This window comes from Acomys minous, assembly GCF_964271855.1.
Source record: "Acomys minous genome assembly, chromosome: 15".
NCBI lineage: Eukaryota > Metazoa > Chordata > Mammalia > Rodentia > Muridae > Acomys > Acomys minous.
Window position 1 is genome coordinate 21,373,676 of NC_140497.1, and position 22,390 is coordinate 21,396,065.

A 22,390-nucleotide genomic window follows, 5' to 3' on the forward strand; every position below is an offset into this window, starting at 1 on the left:
CCCTTTGAAGATCCGAGTTTTGAGTTTCCTCTGCTTTGCCCTCTTGCCTCAGTTCCCTCCTTTCTCAGTGGGTCTGGGAATGCGCTAGATCCCAGCATAACCACGTCTAAAGGCAAAGGACAAGGGGAACCAAGCCCCAGGACTGGCTGCTACAAAGCAGTAGAAATTCGAGACAGGCACGGATCTGTAGGCGGAAAACAAAAGTGGCACTAATCGTCTTGTCGTTCCTCCACCATACAACGCCCCCCTCCCGTGCGCGCCCTGTCCTGGGAGGTGGACGTCCCCGCCCCCTGCGGGCGTTGCCCAGCACGCTTTTCTGCAGACTAGGGACTTCCCAGGTCTGTCTTGGAGGCGGGATGGGAGCCTTAAGCACCAAGAAAGCTCCCCTTTGCAGAGGGGGAAGCGACCTGTAAATAATGCCAAGGGGCAGGAGAAAGGCTCCCATTGGCTAGAGGACAGGTGACGAGCAGGGGGCGGGCTCCGGGGAAGGGACATTCATAGGGAGGGGGTGTGCACAGCACCGTGTCAGTTTTCAGAATCCCAGCGCGCACGGTTCGGCGCGGTGGGACTCAAGCCCGGCTTCGTGCCCCGGCTGCTGCCCTCTTTGGCCGAGCGATCCGGCTCTCTCGCTGCCCTCCGGGCCCGGGCTCTCCGCGATTCTCCTCGACACGGCTCCGCTCTGAAAGACTTTGTTTCCTGCTTTTCTCTCTTTGTTGATCTGCAAACCGGCCTCTCTGCACCCCGACTACTCCGGGAGTTGCAACTCTAGCCCCAACACCGTGTCTGCGTTCGCTCGGGAAAGCCGACCTTCACTTCATTGATGCACCCATTCCAGTGGTGTAACGGTGAGTCCCTGGACAGGTGGGCGAGCGAAGAACGCACAGGTAGAGGTTCTGTGCCAAGTTTCCCCGTCTCTGGGATGGCCCTGAAGGCGTCCTGGCGCCCCGCGGTGCTCTGCACAGCGCGCTGTTTGAAAAGACGTATTCTCCGTGTTAGGGATAAAAGGGGTCTTAGAGCGAGGACCAGGGGCGTGTGAGCCGAGGGCTTCCTAGTCTTTGTGTGGCGGTCCGGCTCTCTACTCTTTCGCCTGCCTTTGTGCGCTCTCAAACTCTGTTCTTTGTTGTGGTGGTTGCAGAATTAAATCCGCGCTAGGGCTAGGATCTCCTAGAGGGAGCTCAAGTTCCGGTTCTGAAACTTTGCAGGCTATTTTAAATATGTATACAGTGCAGCGTGCGGGACGGGGCACCGGGTGACTTTCTTTCCCTTTGTTGGTTCCCACTGGCCCCTAGGGGCAAGACTCTGAATAAACGAGCGTCGCTTTTCTGAATTAGATAAAGCCTTACAGAAAGCGGGGGCCCTGGCTCAGCAAAACCTTTGCTGAGCTGGCAACAAGGCCAGATCGTTGGGGTCTGCTTTCAGCCTGGGTGGTGACAGCACTTCGAGTCCCAGCCACCCTCCACCAACCCCTTCGTACACCCCACTGGGGGATGGTGCTAAATTAGTTCACTTGAGGCTTTTGGGCGGCTCAGGTGTATAAGATAGAAGCGGGTCTGGCTTTTCTGTCTAAGCTACCTGATGGATCTTTCTGAGCCAGACACTTAGGCTTAGATGTCAATACCACCCCACCCCACCCTTCCCCCAAGGGATCCCTAGAATCTTGACCACTTTTTCTAAGTATGAAGAGTTGGGCGAAGTGGAAAGCAGCTGGCTTTGGGGGAGGAGGTATGGCAGGCTGCTTATGGTTGGTGTGTTTGGGGGGGGGGGGGAATCCATTCTTAAGTAGACTTCTGCAAGACCTTGGATTAATTATTTCAAAAGTCTTTTGTTTTAAAGCACGGTTTGGGCCGCATGTGTATGAACTGGCCCCCATCCCCCCTCCTTCCTCCTTTCGCTAGCGCTAGTCGGATCTAATTTCCTGAAAATGAACCAAGCTGTGTGTGATAGGCGGTAACGGAGAGGGGCGGGGGAATGGGGGGGAAGGGGCGGGAGGCGTTTGGGGGGGGGGGGGTTGAGGCCTGACGGTGTATCCCAGCATCTGGGAAAGATTCCCTTTGGCTGGAAAGAAGCAGTTCCCAGATCTGCTGGTCTTGGCCAGACCTGCTCTGACGTCATTCATGCTTGCAGCCTGCCAGCTGAGATGAGACATTCTGGTGTCAGGTCTAAGACAATGGACCAGAGACTTAGAGAGGGATAAGCTGTCAGTAACCACGACCTTCTGGGCAGCATCCTTCGGAAAGTGTTCTGTCTTAACACTGTCTCCCTGCCCCACCCCTGTAAGCGTTAGAACCCAGGACCTTGCTCCTAGCCCCACTACACTCTTTATCTTGTAATTCTGTTTTGTTTTGTTTTTTTTGGAGACAGGGTTTCCCTGTGTAGCCTTGGCTGTCCTGGACTCACCTTGTACACCAGGCTGGCCTTGAACTCACAGAGATCTGCCCTAGTGCTGGGATTAAAGGTGTGCCACCCAGCTACCTTCATAAAGGGACTAGCAGATCCTGTCTCTTGACTCCAGAGTGGACCTAACCCCATTTTGCCCTCTTGAAGTTCTAGGGACCTCATATCCTGGGATGGATGTCGTCAATCTTTTTTTTTTCTTTTCTTTTTTTTCTCCTCCCCACCCCCCACTCCAAGACAGCGTTTCTCTTTGTAGGCTTGACTGTCCTAGACTCCCTTTGTAGACCAGGCTGGCCTGGAACTCACATAGATCTGCCTGCCTCTGCCTTCTGAGTGCTGGGATTAAAGGTATGTGTGCACCACCGCCACCAATCTTAAAGTTTTTGGTTTGGTTTTTCGAGACAGGGTTTCTGAACTCACAGCGATCTACCTACCTCTGCCTCCCGAGTGCTGGGACAAAATAAAGGTGTGCAACACCACGCGGGCCCACCTTAAAGTTTTAAGGAAAAACTTTACTGTCCAATTTGGACAATAAAATTCTGTAAAGTCCAAAATGTATAGTCTAATACTGATGACACAGAAAAATTACACCATTAAACTTTGCTCCTTGCACTGGGTAGTATACCCTGCAGCAGCTGGTTGGCTAGGAGCTGCAGACTGCCTGCTCCACAAGTGAATGCAGGACAGCCAGGGCCACAGAGAAACCGCATCTTGAAAAAAGCTAAAAAAAAAATAAATTAATAAAAGAAAAACCGAAATAATTTAGCTCGGCGGGGTGGCTCCTGCCTTTTGTTGTTTTCATTTTGTTTTTGAGACAGGGTTTCTCTGTTACACAGAGCCCTGGCTGTCCTTTAATCCCAGCACTCTCAAAGGCTGAGGCCGGTGCGTCTCTGTGAGTTCAAGGCCAGCTTGGTCTACAGAGAGATTCTAGGACAGCTAGGGCTGTTACACAGAGGCACCCTTGTTTCAAACAAAAACAACAAACAACAACAAACTCAACAACTGCTTCGTGCATGAAATGATTTAAAACTTGTAAAGTTATCTTCAGGCTGCTTGAATGAGGCGCTTACAAAACAGGATGGACTTCATGTTTACACTTGAACACTGTCCTGGTGACGGACATCATGTTATATACAAATATTCTGAAGTGAAATAATAATAACATCTAAACCAATTAATCCCACTGTAATAAAAACAAATCTCTTAATCCCAGCAGAGGAAGGTGGATCTCTGTGAGTTCCAGGCTAGCCTGATCTACAGAAGGAGTGTAGGGCAGTCAAGCCTACAAAGAGAAACCAAATCTCTTGCTTTGGTTTATGTGACAAGTGTTCACTGTCACCCATGCTGACCTCAGGAAGACTCCTTGTTCTGCCTGATTCCCTCACTCTGCTGGGATCGTACACATAAGCCACTGTGACAGTCTGCTGTTGCATGGCAAAACTTCCCAGAAACATGCAACTCACACGTGTCTCTTCACCCCAGACAAGGAGTCCACAACAAAACAAAACTGCACACCACCAAAGTCCAACTTGGTGAACTAATTTGTTTCATCGGGTTACTTACAGGAATATGGGTAAGGGCTATTTACTTACCTTCAGGAGCAGCTACATGAGTAAGGCTCACCCCAGCGTGGGAAAGCTGGAGCACACTGCTGCAGCCTGTAGGCAGCTCAACAGGTTGCAGAGTATGGTTTTTAGGTGCTTCAGTTGGCCCACACCTCTTCTAAGCAGCAAGGCTGGTTCCTGCTTCTTCCAGGCAGCTGGTTGGTCTCAGAGTTTGCACCACAGTTTCCTTTCTGAGGGTAGATTCTCGCCTTTTGTTGCCTGCTTTGGAGGGGCCTAATCAATCTGGTCAGTTTCAGGGACTTCTTGAAGCTATTTGAGCTGTTTACTTTCCTGCCGGATTTTTTTTTTTTTAAGATTTATTGATTATTTATACAGTGGTCTACATGTACACCTCAGGCCAGAAGAGGGCATCAGGTTACATCATAGATGGCTGTGAGCCACCATATGGTTGCTGGGAATTGAACTCAGGACCTCTGGAAGAGCAGTCAGTGCTCTTAACCTCTGAGCCATCTCTCCAGCCCCTGAAATCTTAATCTCAGAGGAAACTGTTCCACAGCAGAAGCTTGAGCTTCTTGAAGCTTCCTCCTTATCTAGTCATAGAGTTCCAGGATTCACTGGTTTTAGCCCTAGAGCCCTAGGGAAAGCCTTTTGGGAGATGGGGAAAGATGGATATAAACTCAGCTGGGGCTGCTGGAATCAAAATACCTGTGGGGTGCAAATATATACTCTCAGCTAAAGTAGCTGGCCCAAGTTCTACCTTTTCAGAATAGAAATGGGGGTTCTTTAGGACCCAGGAGATCCCAGAGTCCTGCTTATGTAAGAAACATAAAAAAGCCACAGCAAATGTGGAGAGAGGATGTTCGCCCTCTTACAGTTTCAGGTAATTCTGTGGCAGGATGAAGAGGCGACAGGCAGTAGAAGGTCCTGTTTATCCTGAAGATAGCATTTTCTGGAAGAGAGTTTCTGAGGCCCTGTACTGGTACCCGGTGAAGGATGCTGCATGCAGCCCGTGTCTAGCATGACGCCCTTTGTAGAGAGCTGTTATGTGTCAGGCCCATGGGATCAAATCCGCAAGTGGGAGCCAGGAATGAAAATGACAGTCTTTCTAGCCCTTCTCCAGCGGAGGAAGCTAGGAGCAAGAAACGTCCTATTGAGCAAAGCAAAGTTTAGTAGCTAATTGCTCCTTTAATTTCCCCTAATTGAAGATTCCTTCAGAGCAAGAACTCCTTTCGCTTTTATTTCCCCACGAAGTCTAGGTCAGTGTATAAAGTAGACCCCACCAACAATACCTGTTGGCTGACTGGTGAGTTATCAGCTGAGGGCAGTTTCTGGGCAGTTTCAGGAGTCCAAGTTGGTATCCTACATGGACTCCTTGGTTCCATCTTTGCTCCCAGAATTATAGAGTCGCCTGTTATCACTTCTAACTTTCTAAGGAAGGTGTTTGAGTCTGTCGCTTACATGAGAAGTCAGCCAGTCATTTCTCTGCGTTCTTTTATCCTTACCATATCATCAATGCAGAGTACAACGTGAGTCAATTTAAGTTGTTATGAACAACAGGGTAACAAGACATTCTGAGCAAAAACCATGGCAACTGGTGCAAGTTGTTAGCACTGTAGAATTTCATGACAGAACGGTCTTTGGACTATCCCAAAGACCAGGCAACCAGGCAAGGGCTGAGCATTCAGCCCATTAGTAGAGCACCACCTAGCTTACATGGAAGGTGCTAGTTTAGCCTCAAGCCCTGGCATCAGAAAGGAAAAATTATCACAGAGACCAAGACTAGACTTCAGAAAGGGAAGCATTCTAGACAACATAAGTGAAGGTGAGGAGACAGACAAGGACGTGGTTGGGCAAGATATAATAAGTCAGACTGACTCACCCAGGTGGAGAAAGCTCTTATAGGATGTTGCAAGGGGGCAGGGGGCGTGTTCAAGTAGAGTTTGGGAATTACATGGTAAGTGGAATTGGAGGATCTGCCACACATATAGGATAATTAAAGAAACAAGACGATGATGACATCATCAAGACAGGAGTAGGGAGTATGTATAGAATAGGGATATGACAGTACAATGGGTCATGGTCTTAGATGTTTGGATGAAGGCTTAAGTCATCAACTGATGTAAGGGATACAGAGGAATGGCATGGACAATGAGTGACACTTAGTTTTGTCCTTACAGTGACAGAATCAGAATCATACATGACTAGAAAAAATTAGTTGGGTTTGGTTATTTTTTTTTTTTTTTGAGACAGGGTTTCTCTGTGTAGCCTTGGCTGTACTGGACTCTCTTTGTAAACCAGGCTGGCCTCGAACTCACAGCGATCCACCTGCCTCTGCCTCCCAGTGCTGGGATTAAAGGCAGGCACCACCATGCCCAATTGAAAGATGTAGCTTTACTTCATGGGGTCCACAAAGCAGAAAAGAAGAGGAGTCAGCATCTAAGCCTGCTGCAGGGAGGCTTCAAGTCCAAACCACAACATTGTCACCACTGACTGCCGTCTCTGTAACCAGTCTCCAGCAGAGTTGTGGTAGCACTCAATTGTGGTCATTACCAGGCAGAATCCTGGCCTCCTAACCAAAAAGCCAGGAAAGAGCTTAGCCCCTGAGATCTGGCAGCGCTTGGGACAGTAAAAAGGCTGGGAGTGTGGAATGTTGTTGTAATGGAGGAGCCGGATCAAGGTCTTCATCCTTCAATGCCTCTGGCTATATTCTCTTTCCAGCTGTGTCTTACCTGTACCTTCTTAGCTGTCTGAGATGACAGAAGACAATTATTTTGTTTTATTTGTTTTGTTTTGGTTTTTCAAGACAGGGTTTCTCTGTGTAGCCTTGCCTATTCTGGTCTCACTTTGTAGACCAGGCTGGCCTTGAACTCACAGTGATCTGCCTGCCTCTGCTTCCTGGGTGCTGGGTTTATTTTTATTTATTTATTTTTTTTTTTTTGAGTTTTTTAGACAGGCTTCTCTGAGTAGCCTTGGCTGTCTTGAACTCACTTTATAGATCAGACTGGCCTCAAACTCACAACGATCTGCCTGCCTCTGCCTCCAGAGTGCTGGGTTTAATTAAAGGCCTGTGCCACCATGCCTGGCATATTCCATTTTTTAAAAATTGTATGTGAATACCATATTCTGTTCATCTATTTTAATATTTTTTAAAATTGAAAATAGATTTTTCTTTTGTTTTTAAAAAGTTATTCATTTTTAAATGGCTACACAGAGAAACTCTGACTCGAAAACCAAGAAAAAAAAATTTATTCATTACGTATACCACCTGCCAAGAAAAAAATGTTTTCCTTAAGGAATTTGGTTCTTTGTAGTGGTCCCCCACCCCCCACCCCTGGGAGGGGGCCAGGGCTATCACTGTATAACTCAGTGTAGCCTGAAACTCATACACCTGTTCCAGCCTCCAGCATAGACACTTACCAGGTAATGGGGATTATCATCTGCTAGCTACAGAAACCTTTCCTTTCTCTAAAGACTTTTCTTTCGATTTATTGCCCAGAGTCTGAGCACGCACCCACTTGACACGAAGCACGGGTAAGGGGAAGGTGATTGCCTCACGGTTGGGCCAATGAGGAAGGAAGCAGCTTCTGGTCAGCCAGTGCTTCCAAGCTGAATGTGCAGGGCGTTCTAAAACAATGAGTCCAGTCCATTTAGCATGTTGTAGACCCAAGGCTCCACACATCCTAACCAGTTCTCATGGGATTTACTCAGGGACAGGACCTTGAGGTGGCGGGGGGCGGGGGTGGGGGTGCGTAGAGAGGTGACCACTCAGGGAAGCCCAGATTCCCTGACACCAGTCCCCATCGCCACACCTTCTGGAACGCTGGCCTGGATGTGCAGTGAACAATTTCTATTCTGGTTCTGGCACAGCTTGCCTTCTGGAACAGGTGGTTAATAGTGACAAATGACCTTTGGGGTTGCTCTTTGCAGTTTATGGAGCCTATTTCTTAAACCATCATTTCAATTCCACTGTTTTGCTATTTTTTTTTTTCCTATGACAGGTGAATTCTAGAGCAGTAGTATCTTGAAGGTCACTTAGCTGGCTTAGGAGAATTGGCTTAAGACTCAAACACTATTATTTGCTCACCTAAAGGCTCTTTTTGCTGCCGTATACTCAACGGGTGTCTCCTACTCAGAGGCAGTTTTGTTGTTCCTGTCTTTTCATATTTTCTGCCCTTGCCCAAATTCTTGGTTGTTTGTTTCTCAAGACAAGAGTTTCTCTGTGTAGCCCTGGCTGTCATGGAATTCACTCTGTAGACCAGCCTGGCCTCAAACTCAGACATCTTCCTGCCACTGCCTCCCTCCCGAGTGCTGGGATTAAAGGCCTGCGTCCCCCAGCACCTGGCTCCTAGATTCTTAATCCTTTTAAGTCCTTTACAGAACACCCCATTTTGTAGATTGGCAAAAGCAGTTTTCCTCAGGACCGTGTAGCTAGGAGTGCTGCCATAGAAGCTGAAGCTGGAGGCTGACATTCCAGCTGACACAACGTACCGTGGGCCCCAGGGTCTGACTTTAGTATTTACCTCTTGTTTTGCAGGGTGTTTCTGTGGCCTGGGACTGGTGAGTTCCAACAAGTCCTGCTCAATGCCACCTATCAGTTTCCAAGACCTTCCCCTCAACATCTACATGGTCATCTTCGGCACAGGCATCTTCGTCTTCATGCTCAGCCTCATCTTCTGCTGCTACTTCATCAGGTGGGTTGCTTGCTGGCTGATTCGGGGGGAGGAGGGATTCAAAAAGGAAGGAGACTAGGGCATAGAGGATACTGAATAAGACCACACACACCACACACACCAGAGCCTTGTGTTGGGGTCTCTGGTGGGAGGATGCACCTTAGCACCCCCCCCTCTTCTCTGGACCCCTGGAATCTGGGGTTTCTATTCATATTAGCCTATCAAGTTACCCCAGAGCACAAAAGGTCACCAAGGGCTGGACTGCATCTCCCCTCTTAGCCAGATCTTCTAAGGCCGTTTAGAATGACTGCTGGCAGAGCTGGCACTCTCTAATCTGCCCCAGGCCTCCCACTCCCGGCTAGGCCCAGGTTGGTGGACATGAGTTCTTTTGCCCTGCTGTGAAGTTGCCACTTCTCCCGATGCTCATGCTAGCAAGCTTGTGCTAGAAAACTTGTTTCTTCTCTCCTATAAGCTTTTCTTGTTAACAGTGGAAAGGAAGGATGACACACTTTTCTTTCTTCTTCCTTGCTTAGGGACTCCAGGGAAAAACTTGAACTTGGCAGGGGTAGCTAAGCTCAAGGAACGATTTCTCAATATGGGGGAAGGATATAGGAGCTTATGGCTGTTTTCTGCTAAAAAGCTGGGAAGGTAGCCAGGCGTGGTGGCGCACCCCTTTAATCCCAGCACTCTGGGAGGCAGAGGCAGGTGGATCGCTATGAGTTCAAGGCCAGCCTGGTCTACAAAGCGAGGAAGGCTAACACAGAGAGACCCTGTCTCTTGAACCCGCCCTCGCCTTCCCCCTGCCCCCCCAAAAAAGCTGGGAAAGTGGTTCAGTGGTTAAATTGCCTATAACAGGAATGGGAGTTAGATACCAGAACCTATGTTAATGCTGAGTGAGCATGGCAGCCGTAAGTATTTCAAGCCCTGGAATGTGTAGATGGATCCGATGCAGAGCAAGCTGATTATCTGGACCAGTGGATCAGTGAGCTCTGATTCTAGAGAATGAAGCTCCTTTGGTTGATAATGTAGAGGACTACTGAGGAAGACTGCCAACAACACTCTCCTACATATACACACGTGTGCTTATACACACAGGAACATGAATACATGTACTCATGCACACGGAGGGAAAAGTGTTGGACAGGCTTAGTATATAAAGAAGAAACCAAAGTATCCTTCTAGTGGGGTGTTCTACTGATATTGATGGTTGACTGTCCCATGGTCTGCCCTGTACATAGGAGAGAGTAGGATATCTTTGGCCGATAGAACATGTTAATAATCCCTGGAGTCCATTTCGGTTTGGTTTGGTTTGGTTTTGGTTTTTGGTTTCTCAAGACAGGGTTTCTCTGTGTAGCCCTGGCTGTCTTGGAATTCACTCTGTAAACCAGGCTGGCCTTGAACTAGAAGAAATCCACCTAGCTCAACTCTGCCTCCCAAGTGCTGGGATTAAAGACGTGTCTCACCACTGCCCACCTGGCCTTTTCCCTGCCACCCACATTACCAAATGCATGGGGAAGCATGCCAGAGGGTTAATGAAACACCTTTAATCCCAGCACTTGGGAGGCAAAGGCAGGGGGATCACTGTGAGTTCGAGGCCAGCCTGGTATACAAAGTGAGTCTAGCACAGCCAAGGCTACACAGAGAAACCCTGTCTCAAAAAACAAAAAACAAAAACCTTGAATTTCCCTGCCTAAGTATGCATAGAGAAGAGTGCTTTATTTTTCCTCTGATATAATTTTATCCTCAAGATAAAATTCACATTTAACATGTAAGTGGGAATGAATGAATGTAGACTTCCTTTCCTCTCTTACAATAGCTATGATTTCCCTTCCCAAACTATTCTTATTCACTGATCTTTTCTCTCAACCCCTTTATTAAGTAATTAACTCAATTCTCCTGAAGGGTAAAGGTATGCATGTATGTTCAAATATCACAGATATGCTGGGCTATGGTGGGGCACGCAGTAGAATCTTTGAGATCAAGGCCAGCCTGGTCTATACAATAAGTTCCAGAATAGCCAAGGCTACACAGAGAAACCCTGTCTCAAAAGAAAAAGAGAAGAAAAATCACAGATTTACTTAGGACAGGCTGATAGAAATTTTTAATGCTAACTCTATTTCTTGATTTGATTCCTTTCTACACGACACACACAAGACCAAAGATGATGAACAAAAGAAAACCCAGACGCTAACATTCTGACCAACATGTAGATTTGCCACTAATAGGCATGACCTTAGGTTTGGGGCTGGTCCTTGCTAAGGGGTATCTTGTGCTAGCCATTGTGGTAAACCTTTTAGCTCACTGAATTCTATGAACAACCTTCCAATGGAAGGATTTGTGAACTGGACAGTTTAGGATTTGTCCAAGGTCATACTTGCAGGGAGATACTGAGGTAGGTTAATCCGACAACTTTCTGTCTTTTACGCTGAAAATGCTACAGCATGCTTTCCACATTTGTCTACTTCCTAAGCCAATGAGACCACCATGGCTGCCCCCTCTCATGCTGGGTGTCAGGGTCTTACAGGAGACAGGCTGAGGCACTGACGGTTTTGTTTGGGTTGTGGCAGAAGAACAGAGAGTAGTGACCACGTGACACTAAAAGCTGTCCCCACCGTAGTGTGCAGCACAGTGCCATCTGTCCTTTCTGCAGGAGTCTGCTCCTACATCACCCCAGCCTGTGTCCCCTAGCATACAGAGCCAGCTGCCCCCTGGGTCTCATGGTTCCAAAGGCTCACTGGTATGTGGTACATGTGTCTATATATAGAAAGACACACAGGCACAGAAGCCACTTCCTCTCTCTCAGCTTCTCAGTTTCCACCTCAGCCAAAATAGGCCCAGGGCAGCCACTCCTGACCCGGTGAGCTCATGAGCCAAGGACACCTCAACTGCCAGCTGCCCCTTGTTTCTTCTCATTCCCCTCAGAGCTGACCTCTTGTTTTCACAGGATGGAGGGGCCCGTGGAATACAAACCAGACAGGAAAGGAACAATTATTTTCAGGAGCTGGCTGCATTGTTTGTTCAAAAAGGGAAAAGAGGGACGGGAGAGCCTGCTGGCAGGGGCTTGCAATGGTCTCATTGAAATCGTATTTTTAGTTGCTTTGCTCAGCCAACAGCTGAGAGAGCCACCTGTCTTAGCTCTCCCATCCCCAGCTGGGACAGCCCAGAGTCTGCCTTTATGCCATCTTCTTTGCAACCCTTGGAGTCCCATCTCCTCACGACCTGACCCTTCCTGAGCTGAAATGTTCATGCAGGGTAAAAGATGGAGCATTGAGGGTTCTGGATCCCTCTATTAAAGGGAGCCTGCCGTACACTGTAGATAGAGGACATCAGGCCCTGGGACCCAGCAGTCATTAAGCACAGCACAAGTATATCAATATTGTTGGTGAGGCAATTAAACCTTTTTAAAAAATGTCTGGCATTCTCTCATTTAAACTTCTACCTCCAGACAGGGTTGGAATGTCGCTCAGTGACTGAGAGCTTATCTAGCAAGCATTCAGTGCTTAGACCTAGAGGGTAGGGACAGAGTGAGCTCGGGGGTGCGTGTGAACTGGGGTCATAGCTAAGTCAGAGCATGCACGGGGCTCTCAGAATCCTAGCATCTAGAGGTTGAGGGAAAAGCAGAAGGTCAAGGTCATCCTTGGCTACATAGCCAGTTTGAGGCTAGCCTGGGTCACACGAGACTCTCATAAACAGGAAAGAAAAACCACACACAGGTAAACTGTCTGTAGCTTGGATGCACCCTCCTTCCCTGTCATTCTCTTTTTGAGAAAAAGATGCTTGTGTCATATATGAAAACCCTTTTCAGGACTAGAGTTCTGCATGTTAAGAATGGAATAATTGGGGGGAATCTCTGCTTAGTCCAGGCTTGAAAATGAACAGAGAGCACCTGGTAGAGAAAAGAGGAGTGGGGAGGGGTGGGCAATGTCAACGCTTCCTCCACCCCAAGTCCTGGCAGGAGTCCACCTGGCTGGGACTTTCCAAGAGGCTCCAGGAACAGTCAGCCTTGCCAGACCACGTGACTTCCTGTCAGGAAGGATGGAGGAGGCTGGTAGCTAGATCTTCTCTGTTCCGACCCACCTCTCAGGCACGGTTCTGCCCTTCTTCACCACCCTGGGAGGAGCTTTAGCCACAGAAACGAAGTGTTCTGTTGTAACTCAACAACAGCAAGCTTTTACATCACAACTACCTAGCAATTCTGGTGTGCCCTCGTAGCCAGTTCCAAAGGCAGTGGTAGATAATCCATAAACTGATGTGCCAGTGTCATTTTTGTTTTGTTTTTCGGAGACGGGGTTTCTTTGGTGTAACAGCCCTGGCTGTCCTGAACTGACTCTGTAGGACCAGAGTTCTCCCTGCCTCTGCCTCCCAAGTGCTGGGATTAAAGGCATGAACCCCAAAGAAGTTAACCAATTTGGCCAAACTTTACAAAGGCTGACAGGGAGCAGTTCTTGTGTTAAAAGTCAGTCTGTGTGATTATAGAGGCTGTCCTCTTTGCTACAGAATCAGAGTCCTGAGTTCTTATTTGGCCGCCTGGCCAAATATGTTACTTTTTTTCCCCCTGAGGCAGGGTTTCTCTGTATAGCCTTGGCTGTCCTAGACTCACTTTGTAGACCAGGCTGGCCTCGAACTCATAGTGATCCACCTGCCTCGGCTTCTGGAGTGCTGGGATTAAAGGTGTACACCACCACGGCCTGGCCAAATATGTTACTTTTTATCTTTGCTATGAAAGATACCTTATTTGTTTTGATTTGTGGTTCCTGGGAGTTTCATCTCTTGGTTACCTAGTCTCACGTGCTTAAGCAGGAGCTTGTGGTATGGGTTGCTGTTCATCAATTCTTACCTGGCAAGAGACAGAAAGAAGAGGAAAAGTGGAGCTTGGGCAGGATTCCCAATGCCATAATGCCATTTTACCATGAATGCATTGCAAGACCAGGTCAAAACTCTCATATTAGTGTCCAGAAATGCCATCATGGACCCGCCCTGAGATAGTATTGTGCTGGGATTAATTCTGTAGCATTCAGCAACAGAAAGATTATAAAATTCTGCTGGGTGTGGTGGCACACACCTTTAACCCCTGCACTCGGGAGGCAGAGGCAGGCAGATTGCTGTGAGTTTGAGGCCAACTTCCTGAACAGAACACCAACAGCCCAGGCCTTAACATCAACAATTAATAAATGGGACCTCATGAGGCTGAGAAGCTTCTGTAAGGCAGGTGACACTGTCAAGAGAACAAAGCGACAGCCTACAGACTGGGAAAAGATCTTCACCAACTCTTCATCTGACAAAGGTCTAATATCCAAAATATATAAAGAACTCAAGAAATTAAACATCACCAAACCAAATAACCCAATAGAGAAATGGGGCGCAGAACTAAACAGAGAATTCTCAACAGAGGAATATCAAATGGCTGAGAAACACTTAAAGAAATGCTCAGCCTGGTCTACAAAGGGACTCCAGGACAGCCAAGACTAACACAGAGAGACCCTGTCTCAAAAAAAAAAAAAGAAGAAGAAGAAGAAGAAGAAGAAGAAGAAGAAGAAGAAGAAGAAGAAAGAAAAAAAGAATTATTACAAAGTTCTATGGCCACATATTAGAAGTATCTGTATCTACCTGCAGCTGGGCATAGTAGCACAAGCCTATGATCATGAATTTGAAGTCAATCTGGGCTACACAGCAAGATCAAAAGCACAGAATCAGTGTACACTTACGGCTCTAAACAACAGTAGGTCACTCAAAGTCAAAGGCTTAATAAAGCACTCAGTGTATCTCAAGATCAAATAAGAACTCAGGACTCTGATGTAATCCACCTAATTACGGAAGTGCAGGTAGGGGGTGGGGGGGATCATGTTCTGTAGCAAAGAGGACAGGCTCTATAATCACACAGACTGACTTTTCACACCAGAACTGCTCCCTGTCAGCCTTTGTAAAGTTTGGCCAAATTGTTTAACTTCTTTAGCATTCATCTTCCTCATCTATGAAATAGAAAGTTTCTCTCTTCTGGCCTTGTTAATATTCGGAGAGACAATGCCAGTCTCCAAGGGACACATAACATACCCTGCATGGACTATTTATTAGGGCATTGCTGTATGTAACAGTGTGTTTTGGCTATTGAGAGTGGCTTTGTGCGGCCAGCCAGTTCAAAAGCTAACTCCCTCTGCGCACAGTAAGCATGCTGTTGATCAACACAGTTTAGATACCTGGAGATTTACCTACTGAAAAGGGGTAGTGAATGTAGATAAGCCATTTGGGGTGCCGCAGCACATCTGCTGGAGAATAGCCCAGAATGTGGCTGGCATCTGATCATAAAAACCCTTAATCCTTATCAACCGTGCAAGGCCTGTACACATCCTAGCTATGCCCCATTGGTATCTATGAAACAAGTTCCCTTCTCATGTCCTGAAAAATGTAAATGTCCAAGAAGCCAGCGCACTTCACATTGTCATTGCCTTGCTTACCTAAAACACCATGGTCATCCGCCCTCTTTTTTTCCCCTTCTTTTCTTTCACCTAGTAAACTCCGGAACCAGGCACAGAGCGAGCGATATGGCTACAAGGAGGTAAAGTACCAATCTAGCACCTCTCTCTACATTAATCAACATCCTTCACTGTTTCTGATAGGGAAAGCAAGGCCAAGCTCCCACAGTCTCCAATCTCTGGCCTCCTGGGCATCCCAGAGGCGTTCCACTCCTGTCCCTGTCCTCAAGTTGGGTGTGACTTCTACCTTCAGGGTGGGGGAGCATTTCATTGGGTGATCCTCCCTGGCCTCAGACATCAACTGCCTCTTTCCTCCTCAGGTGGTGCTTAAAGGTGATGCTAAGAAGTTACAACTCTATGGGGTAAGTACCTGGGGATGGAAAGATTCTATTTAGAGCATCCTTCTCCTGCCTGCTTGGACCTTTTCCAGACTCTTTCCTCCCTGCCTTCAGATTACCTGTGTCCAAACAGAAGGAATTCCTCACAGCGTGTAATGCATGTTATCTAGAGTCAGGTCAGGCAGAAAACAAAGGAATCACAGAAGGGTCAAGGTAAGTGGGAACAGGAATTGTGCAGAATCAGTTAAGGGAATGACAGGCTCCATGCCATAGTGTGCTATGCAGAATGTGTATGTGTGGTCACAGACTCTAAACCATTGGGAGAATGCTGTGTAGAACCTATAAGGGTGCCATATAAGGCTCTATGCCATATGCAGTATGCTGCGTTGAGTCTATATAGGTGGCCACAGGTTTTATGCAATAGGCAGTATGCTGTGCAGAATCAAGGGTATGGCAGCCTTTGCCACGGGCATTATGCTCCTAACTTTCACTGTATTTGGTGCCTGTGCTCTGGTCTATGACTAAAGAAAGTAAGGTCCTCACTGGGCGTGGTGGTGCATGCCTGTAATCCCAGCACTCAGGAGGCAGAGGCAGGTGGATCACTGAGTTCAAAGCCAGCCTGGTCTACAAAGCAAGTCCAGGACAGCCAAGGTAACACAGAGGAACCATGTCTTGGGGAAAAAAAAAGATAGAAAATAAGGTCCTTTTACTTATCCATTGTTCTAACAGATCAGTGACTTGTATCCCTTGAAATAGTTCTGGCCTGTCCTCTCCATCCCCGACTCCCAATAAGCAAAGCCAATACCGTAGGGTCTCAACTTTGATTTTTTTTTTTTGTTTTAACTAAAATCTTACTATATCCCTTTCCCCTTTCCCCCTCTACTCCACAGTGATCTTCCTCCCTCTGCCTCCTGAGTGCTGAGATTACAAACATGTGCCACCATGCCCAGCCCCACCCCAGGTGGCAGCTACTGAATACCAGGACAACCTAAAATGGTGGTAACATGAGGAAGCAGTGCATTATGGGAGAAGAACTTCCATGCTTCTCAACAGTGAACTGGATGTGATAGCAAAAATCAATAGTCTCAATACTAAGGAGGCAGAGGCTGGAAGATCAGAATTTCAAGGGGCCAGTGAGTTTGAGGCCAGCTTGGGCTATTTGAGAGTCTATTCCCAAAGAACCAAAACCTAAAATAAAACCATGACATTGAGCAGAGAGACTGTATTCCCTCTCTGAAGGGTCTGTATCACTGTACAGCAAAAATCATTATGTACTCTTCAATGGTTTTGATTAGGGTATAGGAGACACAAGCTCTACCACTGACCTGCACCCCAGCCCACATTTTACTGTCAGAATAAACACTTGAAGAAGCGTGGCTAGTGCTTCTGAGCAGCTATATTCATTTATAATTTCATCATTTGGTTGGTTTCCGTTGAAACAGCCATGTTGGCTGCTACCCTGTCTATACAGTCTTATAAACATGGCTGGACTTGGTCTGGCTGACACAGGAGATGTCTGGAGCTTGGTTTCCTTGTCTGAGAATGAGATGGTGGCTATTCAGGATGGATGAGTGAAGAGGGCCTCCGGGCTACTAGTTCACAGATCTCTCTCTCTCTCTCTCTCTCTCTCTCTCTCTCTCTCTCTCTCTCTCTCTCTCTCTCTCTCTCCACAGCAGACCTGTGCAGTTTGTCTGGAAGACTTCAAGGGGAAGGATGAACTGGGAGTGCTCCCATGCCAGCACGCCTTTCACCGCAAGTATGTGGGAGTGGGGTGGGTGGGGGTCCTGAAGAGGAGGGATAATTAGGGAGGATCTTCAACAACCTTCTGATCCTTGCCAATGCTGTTCAACAGTGATGCCCTGGGTTCCGCGGGCCAGAGGAGTTAGCTCGGGCAGGATCAGGGAACTTTCTGTTCTCTGAAGCACCTGGGCTCAGACACCTAGAGCCATCCGGCGATGGCTCAGAGATAACAACGGTCTCCTTGTCCACAGGTGTCTGGTGAAGTGGCTAGAAGTACGTTGTGTCTGCCCCATGTGCAACAAGCCAATTGCTGGCCCCACAGAGACCTCACAGAGCCTTGGGATCCTGTTGGATGAACTGGTGTGAGCGCTCCTCGCACACGAACCCTGGAGGAGAACGCTTCCTTCGTGGGCACCTGACTTCCTCTACATAATGAACAAGACTTTGGGGGTGGCAAAGGCAAGGGTGGCATGGCTGGGCTTCCACCAGCATTGCCAGACCATTACCAGACTCTGCCTCTCGGAGCCTCTCTCCCTGTTACCAACTTCCAAAGGCCTCATCCAGGCCATCTACTCTACCCTGGTACTGGACTGACTACCTATCTGCCTCCTCCTTGCCCTGGGAAGGCGGTCAACCCTGTGACTGTGAACATGGGCACTTCCCTTTGGAGAACAAGCAACTCTCTCACCATAAAGGATGAGGTGGCTCTGCCCCACCCACACCCCCTCATTCCTGCCAGAACCTTCCATGGGATGGTTTGAAGGGAAGGAAGGAAAGATCAAGAAACCAAGATGAAAGGCTCTGTATGAAGCAAAGGAGGGCAGGGACCTAGAAAAGGGAAAAGTCTATGTTTACATGAGATGTAGGAAACTAAGGTCAGACTCATCCTGGCCAACTTGCAGGGTGATGGGACCAACCATCCCCTGTTAGGATCTGAGGTGCTATTCATTCTCTCCCTGACCCTGGTTAATCTCAGAGCCTCCTATGCCTTGTTGGTTTTGAATAATAATCCTCAGCCCATTTCCAGGGGCTTTTTTTTTTTTTTTTAAGAAACAAAAAGGGCCCTGGGATGAGGATGTTGGGGAGGTTACAGGCAATGCAGACGGCTGCTTCCCCTCTGTAAATAGTATTTTTATACTTCATCTTCACCATCTCAGGCTTTACACATGCAGCCCCCAGGATGGAGGGGGTGGAGTCTCCCCTTCCTCCCCTGAGTGGCTAAGAGTGGGAAAAGGTTACATATTTAAAGAAAATTAAATTTAATAACATGTTTTTCTCTAATCAAATTTTTTTTTTTGCTCGTGGTTGTGGCCTGTGCCAGGAGAAGGAAGAGAACTCATCATCTGCCTCTTGCCAAGTCAGGCGGTCCTTGGTTTCTAATCCTTAACAAAAACTGAGGGCTAAGCATGTAGCTCAGTGGTAGCTTAGTTAAGATGCTTAAGGAAGCTGGACATGGTGGCGCACGCCTTTAATCCCAGCACTTGGGAGGCAGAGGCAGGCGAATCGCCATGAGTTCAAGGCCAGCCTGGTCTACAAAATGAGTCCAGGACAGCCAACATAACAGAGGAACCCTGCGTGTGGGTGTGGGGGGGGGGGAGGGAGAGGAGGGAGGCAAAGATGCTTAAGGACCTGGGTTCAGTTTCCAACAACAGAAAAAAAGGGAGGGGTTACCTGTTGAACACCAATGTGAAATAAGGTCTGATGAAGCTAGGATCTATCATCAGAAGTTGTAGAAATGTTTAAAAGTCTGTGGTTTCAAGCTCACCACTCACCAACTAAGGCTTAGGACTGATATGATTCTACCTGGAAGCTGATTGTGAACGACCTTGCAACCTCAAAGGCCCATGTAGCTGCCCTGGTGTCTCTTCTCTTTACTGTTTCTGTGTGTCACTAACAGTCCCTCCCTTGCAGCACCTCCTAACCTCCTACACCCGTCTAGAATTCCACATGGTAGAAACATAAGGACCTGTGGGCATCCGGGTCTTCTACTCTTACATCCTCCAGGTTAGCTTTGCCAGGCTCCCGAGAGGCTATGTCATCAGCAATGTGAATACATACATACATACATACATACATACATACATACATACATACATACATACAAAAAAAGATGGTGTTGGGAACACTTTTTTTCCTTTAATCTTTTTCAATTTATTGACTATGTATGTGATTGCTCATCTATCTACATGTACACCTGCAGGCCAGAAGAGGGCATCAGGTCCCAGTATAGATGGCTGTGAGCCACCATGTGGTGGCTGGGAATTGAACTCAGGACCTCTGGAAGAACAGATTCTCTTAACTGCTGATCCAGCTCTCCAACCCCCAGGGAACACCCTTTTAAGCATAAAATAGCTAGACTCTAGTTGCCTCCTGCTTAGTAAATAGCATGGGTCAATGCCAGGCCAGCAGGTAATATGCCTTGCATGCTGAGCTCAGGAAGGTCATTTGCTGAGCCTGGTATAGTGTATTAATATCTGTGCAGGAGCAGGTATCCTTCAGGTACCCGGCACATAGAGTAGGGATGATGCCCTGCTACCCAGCCATTGTTTTGTGTAGATTGGAAAATACCAAGGTATAACAGGGTACCTACCTTACTATGAGGTCTTCTGCAGGAAGGCACCCTTACCCTTCACACCTGCTGTTGCCAGCTTTAGAGGACCTGATCTTTCTCCATTGGGTCGCCACACCCTTTTCCAGCACTGTTAGTGTGTGAAAGTATTGAGGTTAATAAGATATGGTTTCCCAGCCCATTTCTGCCTCACCTTCAGTTCCTGACATGGTGGATGCATTGCTGGAATATGGTGGGAAAGGTAACCATGTTGGCTTTGCATCTCCTGTGATTCCTCACCATCTCTCCTTGCCGTTAGGAGAAACTTGTCAGTGTTAGCCTCCTGAGGAGAATGTCAGCACTAAAATGCCTGTTCCACAGATTTCAAATCAGTATCACAAGGTCAAAATGATGGGTGGGGGAGGGGGTACCTTTTTTGTTTGTTTCTTGAGACAGTTTCTCTGTAACAAGAGTAGAGTGCTGGGACTAAAGGCATGCGCCACCATTGCTTCCATTCAGCCATATTGACCTACTGCAGTATGTATTACGGAGTACACACAAGGGGAAACGATACTGTTCAGCTGATCAGCTAGGTTGGCAGCAGCTGAGCACAGTTAGATAATACATCCCCAATTGACAGTTGTTGGGGAAGTCTTGGAGTTCAGCCTTCCTAGAACACCTGCTACCTGGTTTGGCCACTTGACAGGCAAGTTTTTACCCTGGGGGAATTGTGTGAGCGCTATGTTTGGGTAGGCAAGCTCATATGGTAGAGAGAGACCTTTACACAGCAACAGTGTAATGCCAGGACATGCCTGATCTTGTAAGTAGTAATGTGGCCATTTACTGTGATTAACAAGACTGTTGGGGGTCAAAGAATACAAACCATTCTCTATGAGCCTGAGGTAGGAAGAAATGGTAGGGTGGGATATGGGGGAGTAAGTACTGTGTGGAGTCCAGGGAGATAGGATTTGATAGAGTCAACCACCCTACAGTTCATGTACATAAAACTTAAGAAAACAAACCACTAAAAATCAACTGAGAACTAAGCTTATTTCCTCTTCTGGGTACTACACAGCCATTGGCAGCTGCAACATGCCTATGACTATTCAAAAATAACAAAGGATTTATATACCCACAATGTGTTGAAAGGGAAAAGGATCAAAGGAAGTTGTAACCACACATAGCAGCTTTAGCCCCCGCCCCAAAAATTCTTTTTTGCTTGCTTTTCTGAACACCCTGGACTTAGGATTAGTTTCTTAAAAACAAACACTACTCACATAATTAAACACATACTGGATAGTTCTTGGGTCCCAAGGTCCAAGTCTGCTTTACTAGTCCAGTTTTGAAGCTGTTTCTTAACAGCATTGGATTAGAACTAATCCAATTTAAGAAAATAGAAGCCATGCCCATTTCCTTTCTGATGGGAAGACATCAGATGTCGCCTTTGCCTTGATTTCCCCCACATGGGACAGCTTATGAAGAAAACGTGTGCTACTCGTGTTAGTGCATGCCTTTAATCCCAGCACTCAGGAGGCAGAGGCAGGTGGATCTCTGTGGGGTCTAGGCCATCCTGGTACAAAGCATATCAAGCACAGCCAAGGCTACACAGAGAAACATTGTCTCCTATGTGGCTAGGTGGTGGTGGTGCACGCCTTTAATCCGATTGATTGGAAGTTCCAGGATAGCCTGGTCTACAGTGCGAATTCCAGGACAGCCAGGGATAACACAGAGAAACTCTGTCTCACCCCCTTGCCAAAAAAACAAACAAACAAACAAACAAACAAAAACAGAAAGAAAAACCATCATATGTGCTCTGTAGAGGAATAGCTAGGGGGACATTAGTATCAGGTGATAATGGAAAACACTTTTGATGGCTACCGAGTATTCTCAGCCATGACTTCCTACAAAGCAGCACATTTTTCTTTCTCTTTTTCCTCATTTTTTTATCTATGCATTTTATCTAATATTAGTAAGAATACCATGTAATTGTAGACTTCTCCAAATGAGCTGCTGTTACCACGACCCCAGGAAATGCTAAGGGTTTATGCCTAAATGAGAGTGTGGGTCCCCACAGAGATGGTCTCTGAGGGAGGTGCAAATGTTCAGCAAATAAGCACTGTGTCTCAGGAAGATGCTGATATCCTCAAAGACATTCATAACACTGTGATGGGTGGAACATTAAATAGATGCTGAAGTGTGAAGAGGCCAATAAGACCAGAAGAAAACTCTATTGGAACTCAAATTCTTACCACAATAGTTATTACAGCATGCCAGGGGATCCTTTTCTCTGCTACTTTCAACATTTAAATCTCTGCTGGGTTATTTTTGACTTAGGTTTTTATGTCAACAGAAAGCCAGAGATGGTTTTAAAACTCCCATGGAAGGCTTAGGAGTATCCATGGTCATGGGGCACTTATGTGGGCAAGGTCCTGAAATCTGTTTTCAATGCCCCCTAAATAATAACAAAACTCAAGAGATCAAGAAACTAAAGGATTGTATCTAGAGGGACAAAGACCAAAGAAAAAGCAAGTCACTGGTGCCCTTTAGCAAGTTGCTTTTGCTTTCAGCCATGCCCGTTTCCTTTCTGAGATCATGGGAACCCACTCTGCATGCATTTCTACCATGTTCTCATTGCTGTCACCAGATGACTGACAAGATATGTCAC

The 22,390-nt window shown here is 47.1% G+C and overlaps 1 protein-coding gene and 1 long non-coding RNA gene across 3 annotated transcripts in view; one reads left to right on the top strand and one right to left on the bottom strand.

Annotated features, from left to right (window-relative positions):
• The window catches only part of LOC311585293, a 507,115-nt gene that overhangs the window by 314,071 nt on the left and 170,654 nt on the right, over positions 1-22,390 (bottom strand). The gene's annotated exons all lie outside the window — the stretch shown is intronic.
• Positions 490-18,197, top strand: RNF122 (ring finger protein 122). 2 transcript variants are annotated; one of them, XM_084758085.1, is made up of 6 exons: positions 490-845; positions 8,494-8,650; positions 15,137-15,182; positions 15,420-15,461; positions 17,114-17,193; positions 17,429-18,197. In XM_084758085.1, exons 1-6 carry the CDS (start codon positions 821-823, stop codon positions 17,541-17,543), a joined length of 465 nt encoding a protein of 154 aa, XP_084614211.1. In that variant the 5' UTR covers positions 490-820; the 3' UTR covers positions 17,544-18,197. The 2 variants fall into 2 exon arrangements, with proteins under 2 accessions (XP_084614211.1, XP_084614210.1); XM_084758084.1 differs by having other exon boundaries at positions 492-845; positions 17,111-17,193.

What these genes read in the sequence shown, in the direction of transcription:
- RNF122 (XM_084758084.1), top strand. Translation starts at nt 821, where the DNA reads ATGCACCCATTCCAGTGGTGTAACG. An exon ending in TTCTGCTGCTACTTCATCAG is followed by an intron (nt 8,651 to 15,136) that starts GTGGGTTGCTTG and finishes TCTTTCACCTAG; the next exon opens with TAAACTCCGGAACCAGGCAC. An exon ending in CAGCACGCCTTTCACCGCAA is followed by an intron (nt 17,194 to 17,428) that starts GTATGTGGGAGT and finishes CCTTGTCCACAG; the next exon opens with GTGTCTGGTGAAGTGGCTAG.